Here is a 26,846-nt window from a genome sequence, read left to right on the forward strand (position 1 = left end):
ATTAGCCAGCCAGCAATACATGCTTATATGTTTATCTGCCATCATGTATAAGTGCCAAGTGCCAGCCAGCCAGCTTGGCGTTCAAATTTCAGTCATTTTGGGGAAAGAATATTTCCAAACACTGGCACCTCCAATTGCTCAAAGATTACAAAGAGTGAGAAACACCAGCAAAACGGGAGCAAACGTTATTATGTTCACAGCCAAGGCAGAGAACCAGGCCAGCTGAAGATGATTAAATCCCCAAACCTAGAGCAGTGACATCCAGGAGGAAACTGAGCGCGGAATCTCTGCTTGGGTGAAGCAACTTCAAATAATGAGCATTCATTCTCACGGGCTCTCAAAACACCCACGCTTGAGTTTTAAAAACCCTTCAAATACTCCAGAATGATTTCAGAACTAGGGTTCCATGTGATTGTAGTCTAAAGGTTATAGGGACAAAAGAAGGAACTGAAGGGACCGGGAGGGAAGAGCAAACAGGAGGGGAAGTGAGAGCGGGAGAGACTGAACAGCCAGCAGAGCTCCTGAGGAGAACATTTCACTCCCCACCTTGGTCACAGCCAGGACAGCAGCACTAGAAGCACTTCATTGGTCAGGGTCAACAGCGACTTTCTGAAATCTCCATTCCCTTTTGTTGCCTGTGGCTCTCAACTTAGAAGGCTGTGACCAAACAACTGGGCCGCAAAGCCTCATGTCTCCGGAAGGAACCCCCATGGCCCCACTCACCGAGCTGTGGCCCATGCTGGCGGCGGCTGTCAGTGCCTGCTGCAGGGCTTGGCTCTTCCTCAGGGTGCCAGGCTGGGGAGGGCCTGCCGACCACTCACAGTTCAGCAGGTACTGGAGAATGTCACTGTGGCCCCTCAGTGCGCTGTGGACGAGTGCACACTGGCCCTTCTTATCCAAGTGGTCCACCTGGGGGAGAAGTCGGGGAAAGGTCACGGTGAGCATCCTTTTACTCTGGGAGCAATGTGCCCTGAAGGCTACATGCAAATTCATGCTACTGCAGAAGAGCAAGGGTTCACATTCCAACTTGTCTTTCTGGACAGCTCTGAACGTGTGACTCCTTTCACTGGGATAAGAACACTAATCCATGCCTCAGGTTCCCTTGGCAGGACTAGTAACCACAAGACAGTCTCCTCACTCAGGCATCTCGCAGCAGACTACATAAAGCTCACAGACTGAACCCTCAGACAAAGCCCTATGCTTCCCAGTGGGGCACTAAGATGAAGTATTTTCAGATGTTGAGATGGGAGGGAGGTTGGTCACTAAACCAGGGAGCCAAAGAAAGGAAGGGATCTATAGAATAGAACATTGATCTATAGGAAGGACAGAAAGGAAAACATACAGGGAGGCATCTTGGCTTTTATTATAAAGGAAAGACACAAGTTGGGGGATGCCTGGGAGTCAGAAGAAATGTGTGAGTGCCGCATGTCTCCTAAAGGCCTGATGCTTGCAGGCACCCCTGAATTCCTTATCTAAGCAAAGGAGTCCCAGGACTGAAAAAGAGCCCAAAGCCCAGCTCTGACATGTTTGCAAAATTAGGGGCATGCTGCCTCATAACTTAGGACTCTGCAAGAGTCCTCAACATGACAGCTATCCTCTTCCTGCAAGCTCTCAGATATGACAGAGGAAGAACTGCTGGACTCAGAAGAAAGCTAAGAGATAGCTGGTATCCAGAAATTGGGGCAAATGCCACATAGCAATAAAGCTTGTACTTCAAACACCAGAGCTGAGGTTCAGGTGTCCCAAATGCTGGACTTACATTTCTGTACCTACGATAAGCCTAAATTAACTAACTAGGCTACAGACAACAAACAGTGCTTTATTGACTGTCACTCAATAGGCTTGCTTGCCTGTGAAATGCATATAACGCTCATATTAAGCTAAAGAGGGCTTATGCTGAGCTCAGCATTCATCTCACTTCATTGTAGCAGACAGTTATCTAATGGTAACAGCAAGAGGTTGGTAGAAGGCTCCTGGGGTCATGAGATTCCAACAGACAGAGGCCCAGTGTCCCAGGCGGGAAAAGGAAAGATGACATTAGGCAGTTTCCACAGCTCAAGCTCAGGACCTCTAAGAACCAGAGAACTCACGGAATTGTTTTAAAAAAATAACGAAATGGAATAGAACAAGAAGGGGACAATGAAGCATGAAGTATTTCACCAGGGCAGGCAAGACTGTTCATCAGGGAGAGGCACCTGCTGCTAGGTTTGAGTCCCAGAATCCATGCAGTAGAAGGCAAGAATCAACTCCCTCCAGTGCACTGGTTTCTGAACTCCTCATATGCCACATAGCATATATATATATATATATGTATACACACACACACACACACACACGCACTAGCACACACAAAATGTAGGAAAAAGACTTTTGAAAAAACATCTTCCAAACAAATATGATGCCATGTTAGATTCTAGAATAAATTCAGGATGGTGCAACACATGTATATCCTCACCAGTAGGAACTGCTCAGTTCCTCTAAGTAATGGAAAACAGAACACGTGGCCAGTAGCTGAGACTCTGCCTCGTACAACATCCAATAAAGCAATGGCATAGGCATACATGGCTACCATTCCCTCCTGGGGCTCCCAGTCAGACACTGAATCTTCTACACTGATTCTATAATTTCTCAAGTCACTGCACCTGACAAACTGAAGTCCATGAAGCCTGCCTGGCCCAGGGGCCAACAATTCCAGTAATGACAGGAAGATATTTTCCACCCTTTCAGACACCCTGTTGTCACCCTCCAGGTCAAAACCTCTGCTGCTTACCCTTGCCCCCTTCTTGATGAGCAGACACACCAGCTTCATGTGGCCGGCAGCAGCTGCGTAGCACAGTGCGTTCATACCGTTCTCTGACATCCCATCCAGGCAGGCGCCAAATTCCAGAAGGAGAGTGACAACTTCCTCATGGCCAAGGTGAGACTGGACGCACAGGATGGGGGCATTGTTTAACACTTCTGTCCTGTAGTTCACGTTGGCCCCTCCCAAAATCAGGAGCCGGCTCACCTGTTGGGCAATGGTCCCCCGGCAAGATTAATATCTCATATGTATGTTAGTTTTAACGCACCGGAGAAGCAGGAAGTATCTGCAACCTCCCTGTTTTATTCTACTGGATCTCAAGCTTGAGGTGTACCAGCAGGAAATGCACACACACACATCACACATGTGCATCTTCACTAGTAGGAACCTGACAGGTTTCTCCAAGTCATGAGAAAAGAACAGAACTTCATTGTTCACAGCAAACCTACTTCTGGGGCTACATCCAAAATGAAAGCAGAATCCTGAAGAAATGTGAGACACATTCACATCAACACCATTCACCAAGCTGAGACGTGAAGCCCACCTAGGGCCCACAGCATACACGTAGACAGAGAGGGACATGCCACCAGTGCAGAACTCAGGCTTAGAAAGGAACTCACCTGTGGGATGCTACAGCAGAGATTAATATTAAAAAATACGTTAAATAAACAGGAAGACCAAGACCACGTGACACTATTAAGGATGTACCCAAAGTGATCACACGACTCTATTAAGGATGCAGCCACAGTGGTCACATGAGACTATTAAGTATATAACCACAGTGATCACATGACACTATTAAGGATGCAGCCACAGTGATCACATGACACTATTAAGGATGCAGCCATGGTGATCAAACAGGACATAAGCTGAGCACAGCTCCCAGACCATGGACAGTGGAAAGAAGAGTGTCTAATGGCTAAAGAGATTGACCAAATGAAAAGTATTAGAGATTTACAACATTAAATGTGAATATACTTCACTGAACGGAACACTTAAAAATGATTCAGGTGTTATGTTTTCTACTATGGACTTTTAGTTCATCACAAGTGAAAACAAAAAAAAAATTTTTAAAGATTTATTTATTATTATATGTAAGTACACTGTAGCTGTCTTCAGACACACCAGAAGAGGGCATCAGATCTCATTACAGATGGTTGTGAGCCACCATGTGGTTGTTGGGATTTGAACTCGGGACCTTTGGAAGAACAGTCAGTGCTCTTAACCACTGAGCCATCTCACCAGCCCCAACAAAATGTTTTTATACACACAGTACCCCCTCCTCCCTTGTCCCCTACACTGGGTGGTGGGTTTTTTTTTTTTTTAAACGTACTTATTTATTTTGACTTTACGTGTGTGGATGTTTTGCCTGCATGTGTGTCCGTGCCATCATGACATGCATGTCTGGTGCACACACAGGTCAGAAGAGCGCATCAGGTCCCCTATAACTGGACTTATGAGTGATTATGAGCTACCACATAGGTGCTGGGAACTGAACCCAGGGACTTTTCCAGGGGAACAAGTGCTTTTGACCTCTGAGCTATCTCTCCAGCCCCTGGGTGGCACATTTTTAATGATTTCCAGCGAACACTTGTATTATTACTGTAGGGGCTAGACCTGACCAGCCACCAAATAGAGAAAATTCATGATTTTAACAATGAAATGATAAGCAAGGATTAAATCCTTAATGAGATAAAGCCCAAAGGAAACACAAATAGTCCCTTCTCTCGACAAGGAGGAGAGAAAGCACAGCAATGTCATGTGTCCTGAGGACATAGCACACTGACAGCACGCCCTCTGCCGCTCACACTGACTGCTGCACACAGCACGGCCTTGGATAGCAGGGGGCGTTTCTGATCTGCACATATTAAAATGAAATCACTGAACAGACGGACATTTCTAGCCACACTACTCTCCTTCCCATCTCCAGATTGTGAGGAAAAATCCCATGGCACTTTCACACCTAGCTGGTCCCTTTCAACAGCTCCACTCCAATCCGCATCCGTCCAACCCTGCCCTGGGAGATCCTCAAGGCTGACGGTTAGATGCAGAAAACCTCAGAGACCTGGATCTGACTGGAGTCGATCGGGGATCATAAGTTACAGGCAGGAGATGGGCAACATAAAAAGTCTGGGTAGTTTAGTGCCCTGTCCATAGAGCAGCAGATGGAATATTTACAAATTATTACAGGAGATTATTACTATCAGTAGGGAAAGTACAGCTCTCGATGGCATCTGGACATGGTAGAACCTAAAGTATGAAATGTTCAGATGTCTCCAAGCTGCTTAAGCTTGAACTCCACAAGACAGCCTCACACACACACCTGCCCAGTGTTCTCTCTTACACTGTTTGTAGGGCCATCCCCCCAGTGCAGGTCCCCCTGCCCCAGCAACTCTGAACAGACCCCGCTGTCTTGGATGTTTGTTCCACAGACAGCAAAGGCTGTTTATTATGGGTCTCTACTCAACAACAGACCCGCAAAGTGAAATCCCCGACCTACTTCATGCACATTCCACTAGCGCATAGACTCCAAGCCCTCTTCATCTCTCAACATGTTCTTGTATTCTTAGCACTCACTGGACATTGGTCCTGGAACAGAAGTTCACAGAGAAGAGATGCAGGAAAAAGCTCTTCCATGGTCAGGGACCGCACACACGCTGGGTTTTTCTCATCACTGGGGCCAATTCTAGTGACAAGAAATGGTAAGCTACATACTTGTAATGAGGATGCCCTGTCAAGTCATCTGGCCACCCAGGCATCAGCCTGGCTGTTTACCTCATTAGAAGGATCATCATCATTGTATAGCCAGACCCAGGTCAACACCAATCCAGTCTCTCCCACTGTGACTGTGTGTGTGTGTGTGTGTGTGTGTGTGTGTGTGTGTGTGTGTGTGAGAGAGAGAGAGAGAGAGAGAGAGAGAGAGAGAGAGAGAGATGTGTGTGTGTGTATGAGAGAGTATATGTGTGAGTGTGTGTGAGAGAGAGAGTGTGTATGTGTGTGTGTGAGAGTGTGAGTGTGTGTATGTGAAAGAGAGTGTATCTGTGTGAGAGTGTGTGTGAGTGTGTCTGTGTGAGTGTGTGAATGTGAGAGTGTGTGTGTGCATGTGTGAGAGTGTGTGAGTGAGAGTGATTGAGAGTGTGAGAGTGACTGACAGTGTGAGAGTGTGTATGTGTGTGTGTGAGTGTGTGTATGTGAAAGAGAGTGTCTGTGTGAGTGTGTGTGAGTGTGTCTGTGTGAGTGTGTGAATGTGAGAGAGTGTGTGTGCATGTGTGTGTATGTGAAAGAGAGTGTGTGTGAGTGTGTCTGTGTGAATGTGAGAGAGAGAGAGCGTGTGTGTGTGTGCATGTGTGAGTGTATGTAAGAGTGAATGTGTGAGTGTGTATGAGTGTGTGTCTGTGTGAGAGTATGTGTATGTGTGTGTAGAACACAGAGGAAAAGGTACTCAGAAATGTGAGAATCTAGCAAACAAGCTGACTGATTCTTACAACACAGTTAAACAAGTTTACCACTCCCTACAACACCACTTGACTCAAGTACAATTAATTGCAAAGGTATTTCAAAACTGTAAGTTTAAATAAAAACAATGATTTTTTTCTTTAAAAATAAAATCCCTTCTGAATAACTAGATCAGTATGGAAAAAACAAACAACATTATGCTGAAGAAATGCGTGGGTGTTTTATAAAGGCCTCAGAAATCAGTTTGAAACAGGATGCATACACATAAATACAGACTCCTAAGGCCCACCACAGGACAAGCAGGAATAGTGTGTGACGATTTTGCTGGCCAACTACATGTTCCCTCCCTATCCTTTCCTGATACATAAGAACCTAAGGGGGAAAAGAGAGGCTAAATGGTCTGAATAAGTGACTTCTCAAAACAGTCTTCATTTTTTAAGTGTTCCAGGTCCCTCTAGGATGTGAGCAGTGTCTCCCCACCCTCTCAGCATGGTCTCTTTGGAAACCTTTGGGGGAGATTTGGACTTTCCAGGGCCTGGAGACCTGGCAACCTAGCTTCCCAAGAGAATGGACTTGGCAGGCAGGGCTGTAAAGATACCAGGTGACAAACGCACCCACAGACACACTGGGGCAGGCTCAGAGTCAGGTCTCCCGCCATCCTCTGTGCCCCCAGCCCTCCACTTCCCAGTTGAAAAATGAGAACAAATGTACCATTGCCAAGGTGGCTGAAAAGATTAAAAATGAGTGTCAAAATAATAACACTCCCTTCCCCACCAAGGAGAGAGGAAGCCAGGGGGAGGGAAGGAAGGAGAGAGGGTGAAGGAAGGAGAGAGAAAGACAGAGACTGACTTAGCACTACACCCAGTATTTCAAGAGTTAAATAGATATTAGCAGCTACTGTTGCCCGTCATCGTTTTGTGGAGTCTTCAGAGCGAGGTCCCTGGAGACCCGTCTCCCACCTACACTGTCTTGTGTGCACCCCTAGACTATCCACAGCCCAGAGCAGCAGGCTGGCAGCCCTTACATCAGTTCCAGCTACCGTCTCAAAGTTCTCTGGTGCCTGCAGCCTGGTGCGGTCACAGTTTCCAGAGCTGAGGGGAGCAGCAGTAAAAACAACTCACCTGGGGACATGAGCCATGCCAGGCACGTCCCCAAGGGCTTCCCCTGCCAGCTTCTGACCCCTGGGAGATGGCAGTTTTGTTGTCTCCATTTCAGAGGTGAGGACCCAGAGGCTCTGAGCGGGTGGGGCAAAGATAGCTCAGGACACAAAGCTAATTGCTGTCCCTGGAGCAGCAAGGACACACAGCAGGGTTGGAGCAGATACTATGTGGCCATACTATGTGGCCTACAGGAAAGGGGGAAATGACTCATCCTATACACTCCTGCCCATCTGCAGGAGACTTCAGAGTCTTCACCATGGAAGCTCTCTTTAGCTAACACTCCCAAGTGGCAAGGCCACCTAGCAACTTATGGAGACACGGAAGGGTACTGAAGCACCCCCGACAGTGAGGACCCGGAGAAGCGCCAGCCAACTCAAGCTTACAGAAGCGGGGACACTGAAAAGTCTGTCCTCCTTGATTGTGGCACGAGGTACAACCTCCCTGAGCCCAGCCAAGGAAATTCAGGCCACGTCGCTGTTTTTTTTTATACCTGGTCTCCTCTCCTTTCAGGAGAGAAAAACATCAGAAGCCAAATGCTCCCAGATCTATAGGCAGGGGCTGGCACCAGCCATATGACAACACTTGAGGCAAGAACCAGCTGGGCAGGAGCCTGGAGGCTCGTGTGGCAAGGATCCCAGTGGGCCATGCAGGCACAGGCTGCCATGACCCTGGCCACAGGGCTAGCCATCACCAGCATGCTTCCGAAATTACCAAGCCCTCATTTCGGAACAAGTCATTTTAATTTGCCAAAGTGGCAAACTGCAATTATTTTCAAAATGACATTCATTCCTGTATGACAACAGTTAATACTCTCTAAAAACAGTTCCTTAATTGCATGCATAATTTTAAATTACTGTAATTTGTTCAATATTCTGTGAAAACCGTTTTCCCCCTCATCAAAGACTTACAAAGACAAAACAGGAAGATAATGAAGGGAATTGAGAATTCCAGAGCCAAGTTGGGTAAATCTGGGGACGGTGCAGAGGTAGGTAACACGGGAATCTTATAAAGTAAAAACGAACACCTCAGAATCGCTAGTGTGTTCCGGGGAAAGCAGGCAGCCTAGCGAGGAAGGCCTTTTAATCCAGTCTTGAAAACCCGTGTTCAAGAGAGTGTGACATTTCCCATCCACCCTTCTCCACACTTACAGCCTATGTAAATAAATGTCTATCCCCATGAATTCATTAAAGTATGGAGGGCAGGTGCTGCCAGCTTATTTCTTCTGTTCTTTTATAATTTACTCATTTTACAGATAAGCCAAAAGCTTGCTACAGTCAGAAAAAGGACCAATGTTATAGTCACTTAAACCTGATTTCTTTTTTTTTTAATTAGATATTTTCTTTATTTACATTTCAAATGCTATCCCGAAAGTTTCCTATACCCTTCCCCTTGCCCTGCTCCCCTACCCACCCACTCCCACTTCTTGGCCCTGGCGTTTCCCAGTTCTGGGGCATATAAAGTTTGCACGACCAATGGACCTCTCTTTCCACTGATGGCCGACTAGGCCATCTTCTATTACATATGCAGCTAGAGACACGAGCTCTGGGGGTACTGGTTAGCTCATATTGTTCCACCTATAGGGTTGCAGACCCCTTCAGCTCCTTGGGTACTTTCTCTAGCTCCTCCATTGGGGGCCCTGTGTTCCATCCTATAGATGACTGTGAGCATCCACTTCTGTGTTTGCCAGGCACTGGCATAGACTCACAAGAGACAGCTATATCAGGGTCCTTTCAGCAAAATCTTGCTTTAAACCTGATTTCTTATAAAATCCACGTGGAAAAAAATTCACAACATAGCACCCTTTTCGCAATGTCTAAATTTAGAGTCATCCACTTTGGGAAAACCTCCATCCGGAAAGCAAGGGATACCTGGGACAATGGAGAGCAGCGTGAACCTGCATACAAGGTTTAGTGAGGAAAACGGCATTGAAAGCTAGGAGCCTAAAGGGAGAGACTGTGTGCAGGGTCCCAAGGAGCATGGGTATATTGCAGCACACCAGGGTACCCAGATAAGGGCAATGCTGAAACTGCCCAGCAGAGATTGGGAGGCCACAGGTAGCCTTTTTATCCTTACAAACCCTATCTGTATCCACCAAGAGGCAATAGACTCTCTTGCTCCATACCAAGATCCTACACTAGCCAGCAGTGTAGTGGGTGATCTTTCCAGACTCACCCACTGCTAGGTTCTCCCTGGTACCCCCGATCCTTGGACATGTGATGCCCTCACTTTTCAAACTCCTCAGGGACAGGAAGAAGGCAGAGCACCCCAAAGCAATGGGGAAGGCTCCACAAGTCCACACTCCAGAGCCACGGCCGAGGGAAGTGTCGAGGGTGCCATGAGGAACAGCAGGCACGCCAGGGTTCTGGAGTGCTCCCGTGTCTCCATCCCTGGTGCATGCAGCCCCTTTCCTGAGCTGAAGTGAATGCCAGGCCTCCCCTCCTCTCACGGGATGGCCATGCTAAGCTTCCTCTGGGTTGCTGTGAGGGAGTGGGTACAATTATCACTTCACAGTGGTTGTCAGCACTCAGTCCACTGGGAAAGAGTTCCAGGTTTCCGCGGCAGGGCGTGTCAGGAGCTGGGGCTCAGCACGTCTGTGTGGCCTTAACCAGAAAGACCTGGCCTACGGTCTGATTTTGATTCTAAGACTGTATTGTACAATCTGGAAATGGGGAAGGAAAATCTGTCTGCAAAAGGACAGCAGGAATAGCCCGATCGGAAAGTCACTAACCACAGAACAAGACGTTCTCAGCTCTGCACGCAACCAACGGAACACTCTTTCCATTGCCAGAAGCATATGGTATGCACTCCTGGAAGGAACCTGCAGATAGCTTCCTGTGACCCATCCTTGTGTGTCCTCAATGCTCAATTTCATATGATCCAGGAAGAGTTGAGTTGCTATAGTAATTTGGGACACCAAAAATCCATTTTCCCTGCAAAGCTCTCTCTCTGACCTTTGGAAACCATCTCCCTTTCTGAAATGGTCTTGATGGGCTCACCAAAAGGCCCCATCTACCCAGATCTCCCTGCAGCAGCAAAGCCAGACCTCTAGGGGGAAGTGTGTGTGATGAGGACGGGAAGGCATCACCAGGAGAATCTCTGCCCTCTCAGGAGCCATGGTGGCAGGACTGGCAGAGGAGGAATAGGCTAGGTTCCTGTGCAGAGGGCTGCTCACCTTCACGTTGGGAGTATAGAGATTCCTGAGAGAGGCCAGGGCAGCAGACAGCCCCTCTGTGCTGTAACCGATCCACAGGGCCTGCAGATGGCTTGAGGAGACTCCAGTCTTCTTACTGAGGCCCTAGAAACGACCAAAGATAGACACCTGTGAGCGTCTCATCCCAGCTGAGCATCAGTTTGAAAGTGAGTCTGTCCAGCACACTGGAGATACTCCTCTGTACAGAGAGCAACTATACAAAAGGACACCTTGGTGGGTGAGCTATGATGGAAGATCAGGAGACCACAGGCCCTGTCAACTATATGCACACCGGGGAGAGGGAGGGAGGGGGAGAGAGAAAGAGAGACGGGGAGGGAGAGGGAGGAAGAGGTGAGGAAAAGGGGAGGGAGGGGAGAGAGAGAACGTGTGCATAAGGAGAAAGCTTCCTTTTGCAGAAGAAAACCAGAGAAATAATAAATAGTAAAGTTAGAGAGGATCACCATCTATAAGTCCTAGGCAGTGGCCTGCAAAGGTCGGTGGCATTCCAAAATAAGACCCAAGCTTAGCACTGTGTCTGCCCATGTAGAGTATTTTCACCATTGTAATCTTGGTACTTTGCAAGTGGAAAACCAAAACAAAACAACCAACCAAAACAAAAACTCCTCACACCCAGTAAAGGCTTTAGAGCAGCAGTTCTCAACCTGTGGGTTGCAACCCTTTGGGGGTGGGGGGTGGGGACAGTGTGGAATGACCCTTTTATAGGGGTTGCCTAAGATCATCAGAAAATGCAGATATTGTGCTGGAGAGATGGCTCAGTGGTTAAGAGCACTGACTGCTCTTCCAGAGGTCCTGAGTTTGATACCCAGAAACCACATGGTGGCTCACAACCATCTGTAATAAGATCTGATGCCCTCTTCTAGTGTGTCTGAAGACAGCTACAGGGTACTTACATAAATTTAAAATAAAATGTAAATATTTATACTTATACCAGTAGCAAAATTACAGTTAGTAAGTAGCAACAAAAATCACTTTATGTTTGGGGGTTACCGCTCCATGAAAAACTGTATTAAAGGGTCACGGTATTAAGAAGGTTGAGAACCACTGCTCTACACAGGGGGGAAGGGGGACACATCACACATCACTTTGAGACAAGGAGAGTCAGAGAACCAAGGTGATATGAAACTATACACCCATGGATGGAGCTCTGGTTCTCTGACTTGTAATGCACATTAGGGAATGGATGCAGGGCTCACAGACACTTCTGAGATGGCTTACAGACTGTCTAAAATCAAACCACAAACTCCCCACAACTCACCTTGAAAATGTGTGCCTTCAGGATGTGGTGGCCAAGCTCCATGGTCTGCTGGCGGTTCAGCTTGCTCTCCTGTCGAGAGAACATGAACGCCAGTAGAGCGTGTCCATTCCTAGGACAAGAAACACAAAGGCTCATGACAAAAGATCCCTCCCTTCACACCACAGGCCTCAGATAAGGACATCCCACTGTGCCCCTGAACTGTCATCGGTGGGAGGCAGCATGAGCTCAGAGAACATTCAGGCTGCTAACTCTTTATAACGAGGGCAAACAATGATTATTCTGCAGTCATTTGCAGGGCCTCTTCTGGGGTTCCCTATCGGTAGGTGACCCTGATGCTTGACTTTCCAGAAACATCACTGCCTGCTCATCACATTCACTCTCTCACCACCTGGAGTTTTGCTCAAGCCTGTCACACAAAAATGCAAACTGCATGGCATTAAGTCACAGCCATAATCACGATGCCTACCAAGGGGCCCAGTTCTAAGCAGATACACAAGGAAGTACTTAGTGGATGAACATAGGCAAGGATGGAACACGATCCTCTGGCCTCAGCCCTCCCCCAACCCCACCTCACACCCCATTATCCCTAGTGGAGCATAACCAGCAGGAGACAGGTCTGGCCTTATGGGGGAAGGGAAGAAAAGGCAGGCTCTGCATAGCAACAGTTTCCGAGGAGTAGTGTAGAAGACTAGATGGAAGCCATGTATCTCAAACTCACACAGAACTGCCTGCCTCTGCCTCCTAAGTTATGACTGGGGTTAAAGGCATCAAACAGCCAGTTTGTACCAGGTACAAAACTCAGTAGGTTTCTAAATACTAGTAACAAATCTGCTAAGAACCCAGGAAAAACAATTCCATTCACGGTAAGGAGGTGAGAGCCCTCTGCAATGAAAATTAAAAAGCATCGAAGAAAGAGACTTGAAGATAATAGAAAATGGGATGTCCTACATTCCAAGACTGGTGATATACCACTGCTTAAATGGCCAAATTATTGAAAGGGATCTATATAGTCAATGCAAAATTCCCTATAAAATACCAATGGCATTCTTGACACAACTAGAAAAAGTAATCTTTAAGATTTATATGATAATACAAAAATGTGGAAAATCCAAATACAATCCCGAGTAGAAAGAACAATACTGGAGGTACAATATTTGATTTTAAAATATACTAGAGAGTCATAGTAACAAAACCCAGGATGACATTGGAATAAAACCAGATCGATAGACCACTGGACCCAACCGTAGACCCTAGGAATAAACACTGTGACTACGGCCACCTGGTTTTCCAGAAGAGGCCAGAATAACTGACTGCTCTTCCAAAGGTCCTGAGATCAATTCCCAGCAACCACATGGTGGCTCACCACATGTCATGAGATCTGACACCCTCTCCTGGTGTGTCTGAAGACAGCTACAGTGTACTTATTTATAATAAATCTTTGGGCTGGAGCGAGCAGGGCTGACTGGAGCGAGCAGAGGTCCTAAATTCAATTCCCAACAACCACATGAAGGCTCACAACCATCTGTAAAGTTACAGTATAGTCATATAAAATAAATAAATCCTTTTTAAAAATGGAACTATATACATATCTCTGGTCCTACACAAAAGTTAATCTAACTGATTAGAGATCAGTGTAAGATCTGAACATTTGAATCTTCTAAGAAAAACACTCTCAGATACCTACATTGGCAATGGCTTTCTGAATCAGAGTCCAATGTCTCCAGAAACAGCAGCAAGTAGCAAAGAGCAGACAGAGAGGACTGTGAGAGCAATGTCGGTGCAGCAAAGGAAAGGATTCCCAGGTGTGGGGAGACAGCCCACAGCATGGGATCCTTACTGGGTACTCAACCAAGAGAGGATTAACATCCAGAACGTATCAAGAACTCAAAAAACATTCCACAAAAGAACAGGAAATCCAACCAGCGAACTGAACAGACACTTCTCAAAAGAAGCATAAATGGCCAGCAATATGGAAAAAAAAAAAAGTTCGTTTTTAGGCACTAGGAAAATTCAAATAAAAATATACTGAGAAACTATCTCATGTCAGATGACATTTATCATCAGGGAAAAAGGCTGCTGCTAAGGTGTGCTTGGTATAATGAATGCCTCGCATGCGTGAAAATCCTGGGTTCAATCCCCAGTGTGGCAGAGGAGATGGAGGGGCACACGTCTGTGGTTAAGGAGGATCTGATAGCAAAGTCATTCTTGATATTTAATGAGTTCAAGGCCTGCTGACCTAGGATACCTGAGACCTAGTTCCAAACAAAACAACAGCAATAATAGAACAATAAATGCTGGCCAAGAAGAGAGCCCTTACATATTTTTGAGGTTGTACAATGTAGGCTGTACAAGTCACCATACAAAGCAGTATGGGGGTTCCTCCAAATGTGTACCTTTAAGAATCAAAGTCAACATACACCTTCAGATCCAGTGTTTACCACCACACCCTTCCCAATAGCTAAGTTATGGAATGAATCAGCCTATATGAGTTACTAGTAAGCTTATGAATGAAGGAGCATGGTGTATAACATGTATAGTGGAGTACTGTCCAGACACAAAGAAGAAAGAACTCAAGCTATTTACAGAAGAGGCTGGAACTGGAGTTCATCATGTTAAGTAAGCCTGACTCAGAAGGACAAGTGTATGAGGCTTCTGTCAGATGTGGCATCTAGAAGAAACCAGCATGAAATGAGGAGAAGGCCTCTTGGGGGTAAGGGAAGGGCAAACTTGGGTACTGGGAGGGACTGCATATAATCAAAACACCTTAAATACATACATGAAAGCGTACAATGAAACTAGTACTCTATATAATTAATTACGCAGTTACAGATGGCCCCACTGTGGGCAACAAGCACAGACTTCAGTGGCCAGCCCAAGGGTTTCCAGGGTTCTCAGCACAGCACATGGCTTCCCACCTGTCCAAAGTCCTATCGCTGTTTCTGTGCAGTCCCCACACTACACACTACTGGGTCTGTCCATGCTCCATGTGCTCCACTTTAGGTCCAGAAACCAAACTAAACTATTTCCTTCACCCTCATGACCTTGTGAGCGTTCTCATAGCCCGTCTGCTTATATGTGGAAATGGCCTCAATAGGTTAGGTGACTTGTCCAAGATCAAATGACTAATAGCCAGAAGTGGGCAGTCTGCCAGACTCAAGAGCTTGGGCTTGTGGGAGAACAGCACTGGGTACCCCCTTCAGGAGGTACCCAACTGGAGGGGACATATATCACCATGTAATGAAAAACCCTGTAAAGAGAGATGTGGCGAGAGAAACAGGAGGCAGCCCTGGCCTGAAACAATCCTACTTCCCTTCCTTTGAATTTCCAGTTCCTTTTCCTTGGGCAATACAGTCTCAGTGATGTCCCCTACAAGATCCCAGTTTCCTGCATTATTGAACCCAAGCCACAACTTCCCTTTTCTCCCCTGTGCCTCCTTACAACCCAGAAGATGGAGTCTCCTGAGGATGCAGGGCTAGTTTCTAATAGTCTCCTCCAAACCCTCATTGCCTTTAACCTCTCTCAGTATCTCCAACCCTCTTCCCTCCAACCCTCCTCCACATCCTGAGACACAGAGAGCTTTCCCCCTCCCCATGTCAAGTGGCCTCACCAAGTCACTCTTTCTGTCACTGATGTTCAATCTACCGACTTCTCCAACCCTGCCCCTTGAGAGAGGTTCTCCACAGGCTCCAACTGCTCTAAAGCAGCGCCAGTTCTGACGTGAGAAGACCTGATCCACAGCTCCTACCTTCCTACCACTTTCTCCCTCTACCGGCACAGCAGCCCCTAAGCCCTGTACCCTCCCACTCCTTCCCTCAGGCACTCTATTCTGCAGAACCTTCAAGAGTTCTCCAGGGATGACAGCTAAGAGGTCTTCTCTATCGTATTCTTCTGGTGGCTCGTCCCAGTCTTCTACGCCATGAGAGAGAGAGCTCCAGTCAAACTAGATGTATTATTGCCAGAACATGCACCGTGCTGCTTCTGATGGCTCTCCCTGTCTGCAGTAGCTTGTTCTTCCTATTAATAATCTTATATCCTTTTCTTCTTCAAGTTAACTGCACGGAGAAAATAGCCAGGACTGTTCTAGATCAAACAGTTCTAGATCATGAGTCCTTGGGAAAGGTTAAGGAGGTGAGAAACCCAGGCTATGGGGGTCAGGGATTCTAGCATCGCACCGAGATTTAAAACTGCATATCACCTTTTTTGTTTGTTTATTTTGGTTTTGTTTTTCTGGACATAAGTTTCTCTATGTAATCCTGACTGTCCTGGAATTCTCTCTGCAGATCAGGCTGGCCTCAAGCTCACAGAGATCTGACTGCGTCTGCCTCCCAGGTGCTAGGATTAAGGGTGTGCACTTTGATCTACTTGGCCTGTCTATCCCCTTTTAGAAATGGTTGCCACAATCTTTGAGGCATCCTTGCAAAACGAAAGACAGAAAACACATGACTGACAAGAACAAAGCAGAGTGCATGAATGTACTTGATCTCAAACCCTAACACAAAGCTCTAGTTATCAAACCGGCAGGGTAGTAGACTAAAAGCCCAAAGACCACTGGAATACAACAGTAAACTCACATTCTTACAGCCAACTGATTTTTAACAAAAGTGATACTAACGTAGAACGAAGAAAGAACTCTCTTCAGTTGAGCAGAAGAGTGTAAAACTGGGGCTGAAGAGATGGCTCAGTGGTTAAGAGCACTGTCTGTTCTTCCTGAGTTCAATCTCTAGCCACCACGTGGTGGCTCGCAACCATCTTTAATGGGATCTGATGCCCTCTTCTGGGCAGACCGAGCACTCATATACATAAAATAAGTAAATCTTTAAAAAGAAAAGAGTATAAAACTGAACACATCTTTCACTACTTAAAAAAAAAAAAAACTGGCTCAAAAATAAAGACTTATAATGCAAGACTAAGCTGCGGAGTATAAGGAAAACAGGCAAACCTTGATGGCGTTGGAATGAACAAGACCTCGAAATGGTTGGAAACAAAAGAAAAGCAGAAGTCGTACTGAGGAGAGCGAAGTCAGCTCAGGGACAGCCTATGAAATGGGTACATGCACGAGATGCTATCCTGAGGTCCTGGTGACTACTGTGTGTCTGTGGTTACTGTTGCTGGAGTAGCCACCACACTCAGATATGCTTGTGTTGAACTGTCACCACCGTTTAAAATGCAGCGTCATTGATGACTACAGTCCAGCCACTTCCTGCTCTAACACCAGCCGTCCACACCCTGTGAGTCTCTCTCTCTTTCTCTCTACAAACCCAAACTGCAGCTCACCTTCCTCAGAAATGATCTCTGTAACTCGGTGAGCAATGTCATCACTCTCACTTTGGCACCTCTGGTGATCTGCTTTGAGTAGCCAACCTGCTAAGCTAAACCAGGTCTGAACGATAATAAACCCTGAATCCAGTGTCACCTAAGGAAACAGTGCACCATAGGACTGCACTATACCCATCACTATAGGCCGGGAGGGTGGTGGCCATGTGGCCTCCTAGGTACTCACTGGCCACTTCGTATCCAGACCCAATCATCTGGCCCAGTGCCCACCAAAGTCCTGAGGAGACGGTCCAGCAGCTTGCCAGCCCATCACTAGACTAGGAGGCAAACCTGACCCAAAGAGCTGCTCAAGAGGGCAAAGATGCAGGCTAGACAGACAGAGGGCTTGAGAATGGCGGAGGCCAAAGGCAAGAGCCTCTTGACCTCTCACTTACCTTGTACTAGGAGGCAAGCAAGCTTGTCTCCCACCTTTCTGTGGTTTGAGTTGTGAGAACTGTACCCTGCCTGGCCTTGTCTGTGAGGAGACAGCTAACAGGATTATAGGGCTCCCCTTTCTCCTCACACATCTGTGCCAAATGGCCAAAGGATTAAGGTGCTATATGGCCAAGGGTAGTCAGGAAATGGTAGGGGATTAAGGATCTAAGACACACACACTCCCCACACCCACCCCTTCCCTGGTCACAGGCAAGCTTGCTATTCCCTAAAGCAGAGACATATTACCCACGTATGGCCCTGCCATGCAGGTGGAAAGAGTCAGGTCAAAGGAGGGAAGTGCCTGCCGTACCTGGGCTCACACAGGAAGGCTGTGCTTTCACCATCCGCTCTCCATACCAGCCACTCTCTGAAGGACGGGTGGCAGAACATGCGAGTTTTGTCCCTCCTCTTAATGAGGAAGCAAGAGAGGGCCTCCATTCTCTGCTGGAAGTCCTCCCAGCCCTGCTCCCCTTGGATGTGGCCGGCGTTGATAGCTTGAAATATCTGCTCATCCGTCATGGGGTGGAGGGACGCGAGGGCCACGTTCAAAATGGGAAGGGCCCGGTCAAAGGCAGACTGGGTCATGAACTTCATGTTACACTGCAGCAGATATAGCTCAGACAGAGACACGGGCACCACCTTGTAGCTGGCACTTTTTATGACCAGGTGGCCCAGCTGGAAGAGGTCCAGCGTGAGCTTGAGGTACAGGTAGGAACCGAGGCTCCGCAGCACCAGATGGCTGCTGACTTTGCTGATGAGGGCGGCGTCGGCCTTGCCATTCAGGGAGATGTTGCTGAGGATGTCCTGGCTGCTGTGGACCCTGTGCTGGACGTAGGCGTGCAGGTCACTGTGAATGTCCTTGTTGTCTGGAAAGTCGTCTAGGGAAAGCTTGACAAATGGCAGTGCACTGACGATTTCCTAGGGAGGCGGGAAACAAAACCTGGCAGTGTTAGCCCGCAGAATTTCCCCTTTCCCTTTAAAGCAGGCTCGCTCGTTCCCTTTCAAGGAGGATCTTCATGGATTACGGGGACTCTCTGTTTTGTATTAAAACATGTAACAGGATGAGGTACAGATAAAAAGCTTAAGTGAAAGAAATCCCGATGTGAGATAGGATCTTCCCCAAAGCTCCCCCTGAGGACTCTGAGCCAAGTGAGCAAGGGGAAGGGGCCCAAGGAGACGGCAGCAACCAGGCCACACCAACAAAGGGGCAGCGAGACCCTGCAGGTGACCCGATGCCCATAATCCCTGAGCAGCTGGTTCTAGAACAAGGGTAGACACAAACCATCACTGCACATCTAAGAGCACAGCCAGACACTGAGACAAGAAGTGCCCGCTCTGCGCCAGACACCAGGGCTGTGTAACCCTACCAGGAAACAGGAGACTTCCCGTTCCCCCGGTGTCCCCGGACACCAGGCAGCAAAAATCACTACCTGCTCTAGTACGGCATGTTCTCATCTTAAAAGAATTTTAAGTATTCTTTTTAAAACAAATTATTTTGTTTTGTCTGCATGTCTGTGTCCCAAATGCATGCCTGGTACCCACGACAAGGGTGTTGGATGCCAGGGAAGTAGAGTTACAGTGGTTGTGAGCCTTGAACCCAAGTACTACAAAAGAGCAGCCCATGTTCTTAATCACCAAGCCATCTCTCCAGCCCCAAGCGAACTGTTGGTTGAATCTGACTTGCACAGGGTCACGGATGTTAGAGTCATCCCAGATAAGGTCCTAACCCCAAGAAACAATTTAACTTCTCACTAATATTTCTGAAGCCCATGCCCTTGAAGGTAGGAATGGCAGGAAAACACGGTAGTGAGCAGCCGCTTCCATTTTGCATGGAAGCTAACCTTAGCACTACTCAGCAGAGGCATACAGGAACCAGTTCAAGTTTTAACCCAGCTGCTAGGTTATGCTTAATGAGGGAAATACGACTGAAAGTGGATGAAAATAAGTGTGCCATTTAAATGTAATCGCAAGTTTTTTTTAATTAGGTTATTTTCTTCATTTACATTTCCAGTGCTATCCCAAAAGTCCCCCATACCCTCTCCCCCTACTCCCCTACCCACCCACTCCCACTTCTTGGCACTGGCGTTCTCCTGTACTGGGGCATATAAAGTTTGCACGACCAAGGGACCTCTCTTTCCACTGATGGCCGACTAGGCCATCTTCTGATACATATGCAGCTAGAGACACAAGCTCCGAGGGGTACTGGTTAGTTCATATTGTTGTTCCACCTATAGGGTTGCAGATCCCTTTAGCTCCTTGGGTACTTTCTCTAGCTCCTCCATTGGGGTAATCACAAGTTTTAATAAGGAAAAAGAAATGAGCATGACCACCCAGTTCAATGAAATGAAACAAGTCAGAGCTATAACAAGCTGTCCCCACACCTAGAAGCTCCAGTAGATTGCTTGGCCAGAAACCTTGGCCAGCGCACACCTCACTACAGTAAGCCAGGCTTACACACTGTCATTTCAGAAGGACAGGGACAGCTCAATGCTGCTAGGATGCTTAGCTGACACTGTGACTATCCTTGTCCCTACGGGACTCTCTGGACTACTTTTTCAAAGTCTCAATGTTGGTTTCAATTCAGTTGCCAAACGGACTTTAACTCTAGGCCAAAGCGCTTGCCGCTGGATACTTCGGATGTGGGAACTTGGAAAGAGAAGGGGGGAAGTATTTTGTCACCTGAAAATTTGCTCTCACAGTCACGATCAACTTCAGCCAGGTGGGGAATTTAGGAATAATTTTGGTAATAAACGAAGACAGCGTATCTCCGTAATCAGGCTTATGAAACTCAGCTTCATTCAAGCCATCTATCAGGATGATATATTCCTCTTCTGGAATTTTTTGCTCTAAAAGATGAAATAATTTTTCCAAATTAAGAAATTATACGTTTCTATAACATGGTACCACCCAGTGCATTTTAACACACAGCCTAAAGTGTTAGCAAAACCTAAAAAGGTTTACATATGGCAGAAGACATGTTTTCAACAAAGCATATTTTCTATTAAATTTATAATGAAAAACAGAGAACTGAGCCAAAATGAAATCAATTCTTACAAAACAGTTTTCAGAAACATATTGCATTACAGACATTAGCAGAATCTCAATCTTATATATAATACGGTTAGTTCTTCATAAACCTGGGTAGCCTGCAGCCAAAGTCACTGACATGCAGATCGTCTAAACCTGAACAGACACCAGGCCCTTTGCTGGAACCCCTCAGCTGCCTGACTCCAAGGAACCCAATGCTCCCCATACTATCACCAAGACTGTGTGGTTGGAATCTCTTAGGGGTGAAGTGCCGCTTCACAGCTGCCCAGAGTAGGTCCTTCATACAGCAGCCTAAAGCTACTTTTCTATTTACTAGCAACAGCTTTCTGCTCAGGACACAGAGCAAGCATGACAGTCATTTCAGGCCCCTTTTCAGTATCTTCTAGCAGAAGATGCTTTGTAGACGGGTAACTCAAAGAAGGAGCAGGGTAAGGGATGGAAGCCTTATGGATCAATGATGTCACTGACAATCCTACTTGGGAAGGGGAAAGTGGGGGGTGGGGGTGGGGAGGAAAAACTAAATATAAACTCCTAGAAATAGTATTAGGTTTAGATTTCAACTCATCTAATTGGGGGTTGGGGGTTGGGGTGTGGGGGGAGAACACGTTGGAAGATTCCTAACATCGCACTGTTTCCCCCGAGGTCTGGAATGTAGACTTTTCAGTGTGTATATTACCTACACGGGTTACTGTCATGGGGGAGACCAGATTATGCCTCTTTGAAATGTGGACAACTGTGATGGAAAAAACAAGGAAGGAAGTTGGGGCAGCCCCTTGCCCACCCTTTTAGCTTACAGCCAGGAGAAGGGAAGAAGAGTGCAGGGTCCCGGGCACCGGAGAAGCAGAGAAGTCTGGGTATCAAAGCTTACGAACTCCTTGCAACTAGCATTAATCTTCCCATGGATTCATCTTCCCAGTGTCCTGCCTCTGAAGGCCCAAGCTGTTGCCTGTTTGGTTTTGACATCTTACCACTCCTAAAAGTTACCACCCTTTATTGAGGATCCTTCAGAAGGTGGAGTCTTAAAGCTCTCTTCTCAGTAACCATCCACAATCATGTACTGGAGGTATTAATAAGCTCTCCTGGCTCCGTTATGTCTACCGCTGGCTCATTTTGTAGACCAAGAATCAAACCTTTGTAGGACAGGAAGTCTACTCTTCCCTACAGCTCCCTACAGTTCCAAGGCTTCCTTAGAACTGCTCGGTTGCTGATTTCATCAGCACAAGAGACGTTGCACTGGAAATGACGCCCCCAGAGGACAGATGTGGTGGGATCAGATGTGTATTGAGTCACCCACATCTTGTGCCTGCCACCCCAGGGCTAAGCTGACCACCTTTCTGAGGACCACTTGGGCATCGGCCTTTACTGGGAAGCACCCCAAGGCTTCTGGTAGGTACCGTTTCTTAGGCTTGTAAGTGGCTCCAGGACGCCCCTCTTGAAAGCAGCCACGGGATCCTGCACACAGGAGCGGAGGCTCAGCATGCTCTGCAGCTGGGGTTCCTTGATCAGAAGGTCTCTGTAGGCAGCCAGCTGGTGGGACCGGCATAGCAAAGCGGCAATGCTGTGCACAAACTCAGGTACCAGACACGTGTAAGTGTTGTCAGCCTGGCAGTAATGGTAGGCCACCACCTGTGGAGAGGCAGAGGCATCAGCACCAGCACCCTCCCACCTCTCCACAGCTCCTTGCATGAACTCAAACAGGAACCCAATGGATTCTTCCCGAGATAAGACACAGAGTGTGTGTCTATTCCCTAGAACTGTGTTACTGACTAGCTTAATTGATACATTCATTCTGTTCTTCACTGGTGTGATTTGCTAAGTTCTCAGCAGAGGACTAGTTGCAGGCACAAATCCACCTTGACTAACACAAAATTCAGGATGACTGTATTCTGTATTGAATGTAGATTAGTAAAAGTCACTTATAAAACTTAATGCCGGCCTGGCGAGATGGCTCAGCGGGTAAGAGCACTGACTGCTCTTCCGAGGGTCCTGAGTTCAAATCCCAGCAACCACATGTGGCTCACAACCATCTGTAATGAGATCTGACGGCCTCTTCAGGTGTGTCTGAAGACAGCTACAGTGTACTTATGTATAATAATAAATAAATCTTTGGGCCGGAGTGAGCAGGCTGACCAGAGTGAGCAGAGGTCCTAAAAATTCAATTCTGTACAGCTACAGTGTACTCATATACATAAAATAAATAAATACATCTTAAAAAATAAAAATAAAACCTAATGCCTAGCCTAGCTTAGAGCGCTTCCAAGCCAGCCATGTTCCCAATGCTGCCATCTGCCCTGAATTTCCGTTCTCAAGAACAGCAGCACCCTGAGGGAACCCTCTGCTTATCCAAAAAGCACAGGATCAAGTTGGCAGCCAGGAAGCCAAGCTGTAAAGTCGCAGCTGCCGCTTCCTCCTGGCAGAAATGGCTCTCACCTCCTCCCATCATCCACACTTCAAGGGATATTATAGAGACATTCAAAGGGATAGAGAAGCAATTACCAGATATGCACCTATTGCAGGGGCACGAGGGGAGGAAGGGAAGAGCTGCCAACAAGCAAGCTCCCTCCGTTAGACAGACTGGCAGTGGCAGTAGGTTGTTTGCTAGCTACCTCTCCCACCTCTGCCCCAGCAGTGCCAGTGACTCTTGTGCTTTACAGAAATAAATGAGGATGAAAGCAAGAACGTGATTGAGAAGTGAGGGAGGGGTTTGAAGGACAGCACGCTCAGGGAGGCACACTGGGCTTTCTAGAGGGGTCTGAGTCTCCACCGTTCAACCCAGCCAACTCTGCAGAAGCTGCAGTGACAGGCCACAGACCACTGGGGCTTCAGTGTGTCATGGAGACCATGGATGCAGGGTAAACCATATCAACATGACAATGCCGTCTGAGACCTTCCAAGAAATCCTAAGACTCTTAGCGAGAGTCAAGAGTATCTACATACGATGCAGCTTTTCTTAGGGCAGTGGTTCTCAGCCTTCCTAACGCTGTGGCCATTTCATACAGTTCCTCGTGTTGTGCTGACCCCCAACCATAAAATTATTTTCATTGCTATATCATAACTGTAATTCTGCTACTGTTTGGAGAGAGAGGTTTGCTGTGACCCAATGTCTTAGGCTAATTTAGAACTGGATTTTCTAGTGTAGATTAAATCTACCATTAGCCCTTAGAGAAATGCTCACTGCCCTTCAACTTCTACATAAACAGAGAAGAGCAGAAACCTGCACGAGGGCCCCCAAGCCCATGCCAATCATCGTAAGCTATCCGGTACCACATTGTCTTGCACATGTTTGACAAAAGCATCTTGGTAACCCAAAGCAGGCCACCAAATCCAACTGTAACCACAGGTAAAGTTCATTTAAATCACAGGGCACGCTATAGGACATAGGGTAAGAGACAGTAGGAGGGGGCTGGGCTGAGTGACAGCTCAGCAAGGCAAGACTGCTTTCATGCAGAAAGGTGGCCTATGAGGTGGCCAGTGTCGGACAGAGCAGGAGGAGAAGGAGTTCAGAAAACCCTTCATGATCATGCATTTAGAGATGTCAGTCAAGGTTCTTTTACAACCTCCCAAGAAAGCTCTGACAGAGATACGGAGGAAGCATAGGCCCACAGGCCCCAGTGAACAGGGTGTAGGCAGCCACGGTGGTTGGAGCCGGGATGAAGGCTTCTCTTATCTCCTGCTTACACAGCAGATGAAAGGGCATGCGCCTGTGCCCTCGCATGTGTGGTGAGCACAAGGTTTCTCCTGCTGCCTCAAGGAAGGAACCCTTTGAGCTCCGTTCAGATGGACATAAACCCTCTGCTGCTGACGTCAGGACTTATTCTCACTAAAGCCTTTTATTTGGAGTACGCAATCATACTTTATCAAGAGCTACACTACACTTCAGCACCAAGCAGTTGTTTCTGTTTTAAAAATCCCCCTTCAAACTCAGTTCTTCAATGCCACACATGCAAATCTCTATCTGGAGGACCCCGTGAATCAAGAGCAGGTTACCTTAGAAGCGAGGTATTTCACCGCATCCTCTCTCGGTCTCTGGCTGTCAGCAGGCCCAGGCCCAGCAGGTGTTCTGGTCACACTGAGAGCACTTGTAGAAGAACTTGGTGAAAGTAATGGAGTACCAGGAAGGTCCTGGGTGGGATCTGAGGCTGGAGAGAGAGCACCACAGACTGGACGTCAGCATGCGGTATAACATGTGGAGTATACGTCCCTATTAGTCCCAGACAAACCTGAATAGTGATGAAGTAGCATAACTCAAAATGCATACCACTCCCATCCTATCTCCTCCCCTGGTGAGTTACCTTCTTAGGTCACATCTCTTCTAGTTTTAAAAAAAAAATCTGCTGGGTAGTGGTGGCACACACTTTAATCCCAGTATTTGGGAGGCAGAGGCAGGCAAATCTCTGAGTTCGAGGGCAGCCTGTTCTGCAAAGTGGGTTCCAGGTTGGCCAGGGCAGAAAAACCCTGCCTCAAAAAAGCGAAAACAAAACAAAACAGAAATCTCATGTAACTCTCATGTTCTTGTTCAAATTTTAAGAATAGTTTCTTTGTCCTAGGTTCACAGCACCTGAAACAGTCAGGGAAGCCAGGCACGGCGAGGTACGCCTGGATCGCAGCACTTGGAGCAGGGGTGGAGGCAGAGGCAAGAGGATCTCAGGTTCAAAGGTAGCCTGGGATGCAGAGAGTCCTTGCTCACAGTGAGAACTCCAGTGTTTAGCTATTCTGTCTCTTTTAAATTAGTCTTTGTATTTTTGGTAAAGCCAGCAGAGAAGAAAAGGCTGTGGCAAACAGGATCTAAAAGAATTCTGCATGGGATAAAGGGAGGGAAACTAAGCACATGCACGTGTGCACACACGTGTGCACACACGTGTGCACACACGTGTGCACACACGTGTACACACACACACCCAAACACACAAAGAAAGGAAATACATTAAACTCTATCTGCCTTGTTTTTCCAGTAGTCAGACCACTTGGTTTTACGATCCAAATCTCCCCTGGTCACTTGATCAAAACACCCAGTAGTAACGTAGCCTTGCATGCAAACCCCCTTTGTGGAAAAAGGGAGACAAGGGTTCCCGTGTTAGAAGGATACAAGAAGGCTGCCATCAGCCCAGACCGTAGCTAATACACCCATAACAATGTGAGACCCTCTCTCTCCCTCTCCAATCAGAAAAAGTGCCAAAACAAAACATCCCACCATACTATGACTAGAAATATTCTGACAGCTCACTTAACCTATGAACTCAGACCCAATACAATAGCTAGAACAACTTACAGAAAACTGTTAATTCCTGTTTATTCAAACAGCAGTTCCCGCCATCCATCTTATATTAATGTAATAAGCCAGATAAATAGCAACCACGCACATACATTTGGGTGACAAACTGGGGCTGCTGGACGCAATCTGTCTCATGCGGCTTCCGTGACAGCTCAGTGCCACCAGCTTAGAAATGATGGCTGTCTTCCCAAATCCTACATTCCCCACGACCACTGCTCCTCTGTTTTCTGCCAGCTCTGTGTTCCTCAAGTTTTCCTCTATCTGGCGAAAGAGCCAATCTCTTCCCACAAACACAGAGTCAGTCGTGATGCTTGGCACTTCAAACAGCAAGGGCTTCAACAGGATCTCCTGTGGTTTGTAGGGAGCGAACCGTGCTTCAAAACAAACAAACAAACAAACAAACAAACAAACTACATTAGGGGAAGGTAGTATCATTTAGGATAAGAAGAAACACAGGTCTAACTTGATTCTATACATTTGTCTATAATACTTTATTCATTGTTTTTTTGTTCCCCCAGGTATCCTGTTACAGTGACTCCCAGTCCTTTCACACTTTCAAGTTATTTTCAAACACACAGAGAAAGCAAAGCAAAAGCCCCAATCATGTCTGGCTCATTTATCTAAAAGCACATGGAAGACTGGTTTCTTCTGCTCCTGCTCAGATGAAATCCAAACACAGACTCCCAGATTTGGGGGTACAGCCCTATCCGAATGCAAGGGTGCCTTGCCCACATGATACAGGTAGGGCCTGTGACCACACAGCAGGGCGTGACACACGGCACTAGGATATAGCTGATATGGTCTAAGGGGCTAAAAACAAAACAAAAATGCTTTGTGAGTGGCAACTACCCTGTCACAGAATTATTCCTCCATTTCGGAAGTTTTAATTTGATTAC

At 47.0% G+C, this 26,846-nt stretch overlaps 1 protein-coding gene across 5 annotated transcripts in view; it reads right to left on the bottom strand.

Moving 5' to 3' along the window:
• The window catches only part of Tanc1 (tetratricopeptide repeat, ankyrin repeat and coiled-coil containing 1), a 237,244-nt gene that overhangs the window by 27,820 nt on the left and 182,578 nt on the right, over nucleotides 1-26,846 (bottom strand). For all 5 annotated transcript variants that reach the window (XM_021177913.3, XM_021177906.2, XM_085834887.1 and 2 more), the window contains 9 exons: nucleotides 26,043-26,324; nucleotides 24,666-24,817; nucleotides 22,073-22,304; nucleotides 20,310-20,476; nucleotides 17,941-18,548; nucleotides 11,883-11,991; nucleotides 10,589-10,711; nucleotides 2,771-3,007; nucleotides 724-909 (listed from right to left, as the gene is read on the bottom strand). In XM_021177913.3, coding sequence (XP_021033572.1) covers nucleotides 724-909; nucleotides 2,771-3,007; nucleotides 10,589-10,711; nucleotides 11,883-11,991; nucleotides 17,941-18,548; nucleotides 20,310-20,476; nucleotides 22,073-22,304; nucleotides 24,666-24,817; nucleotides 26,043-26,324 — 2,096 coding nt within the window. The remainder of the gene's footprint in view (nucleotides 1-723; nucleotides 910-2,770; nucleotides 3,008-10,588; nucleotides 10,712-11,882; nucleotides 11,992-17,940; nucleotides 18,549-20,309; nucleotides 20,477-22,072; nucleotides 22,305-24,665; nucleotides 24,818-26,042; nucleotides 26,325-26,846) is intronic.

The sequence above is a fragment of the Mus caroli genome, unplaced genomic scaffold (assembly GCF_978045245.1).
Source record: "Mus caroli unplaced genomic scaffold, Mus_caroli_1 scaffold_2, whole genome shotgun sequence".
NCBI classification, from domain to species: Eukaryota; Metazoa; Chordata; class Mammalia; order Rodentia; family Muridae; genus Mus; species Mus caroli.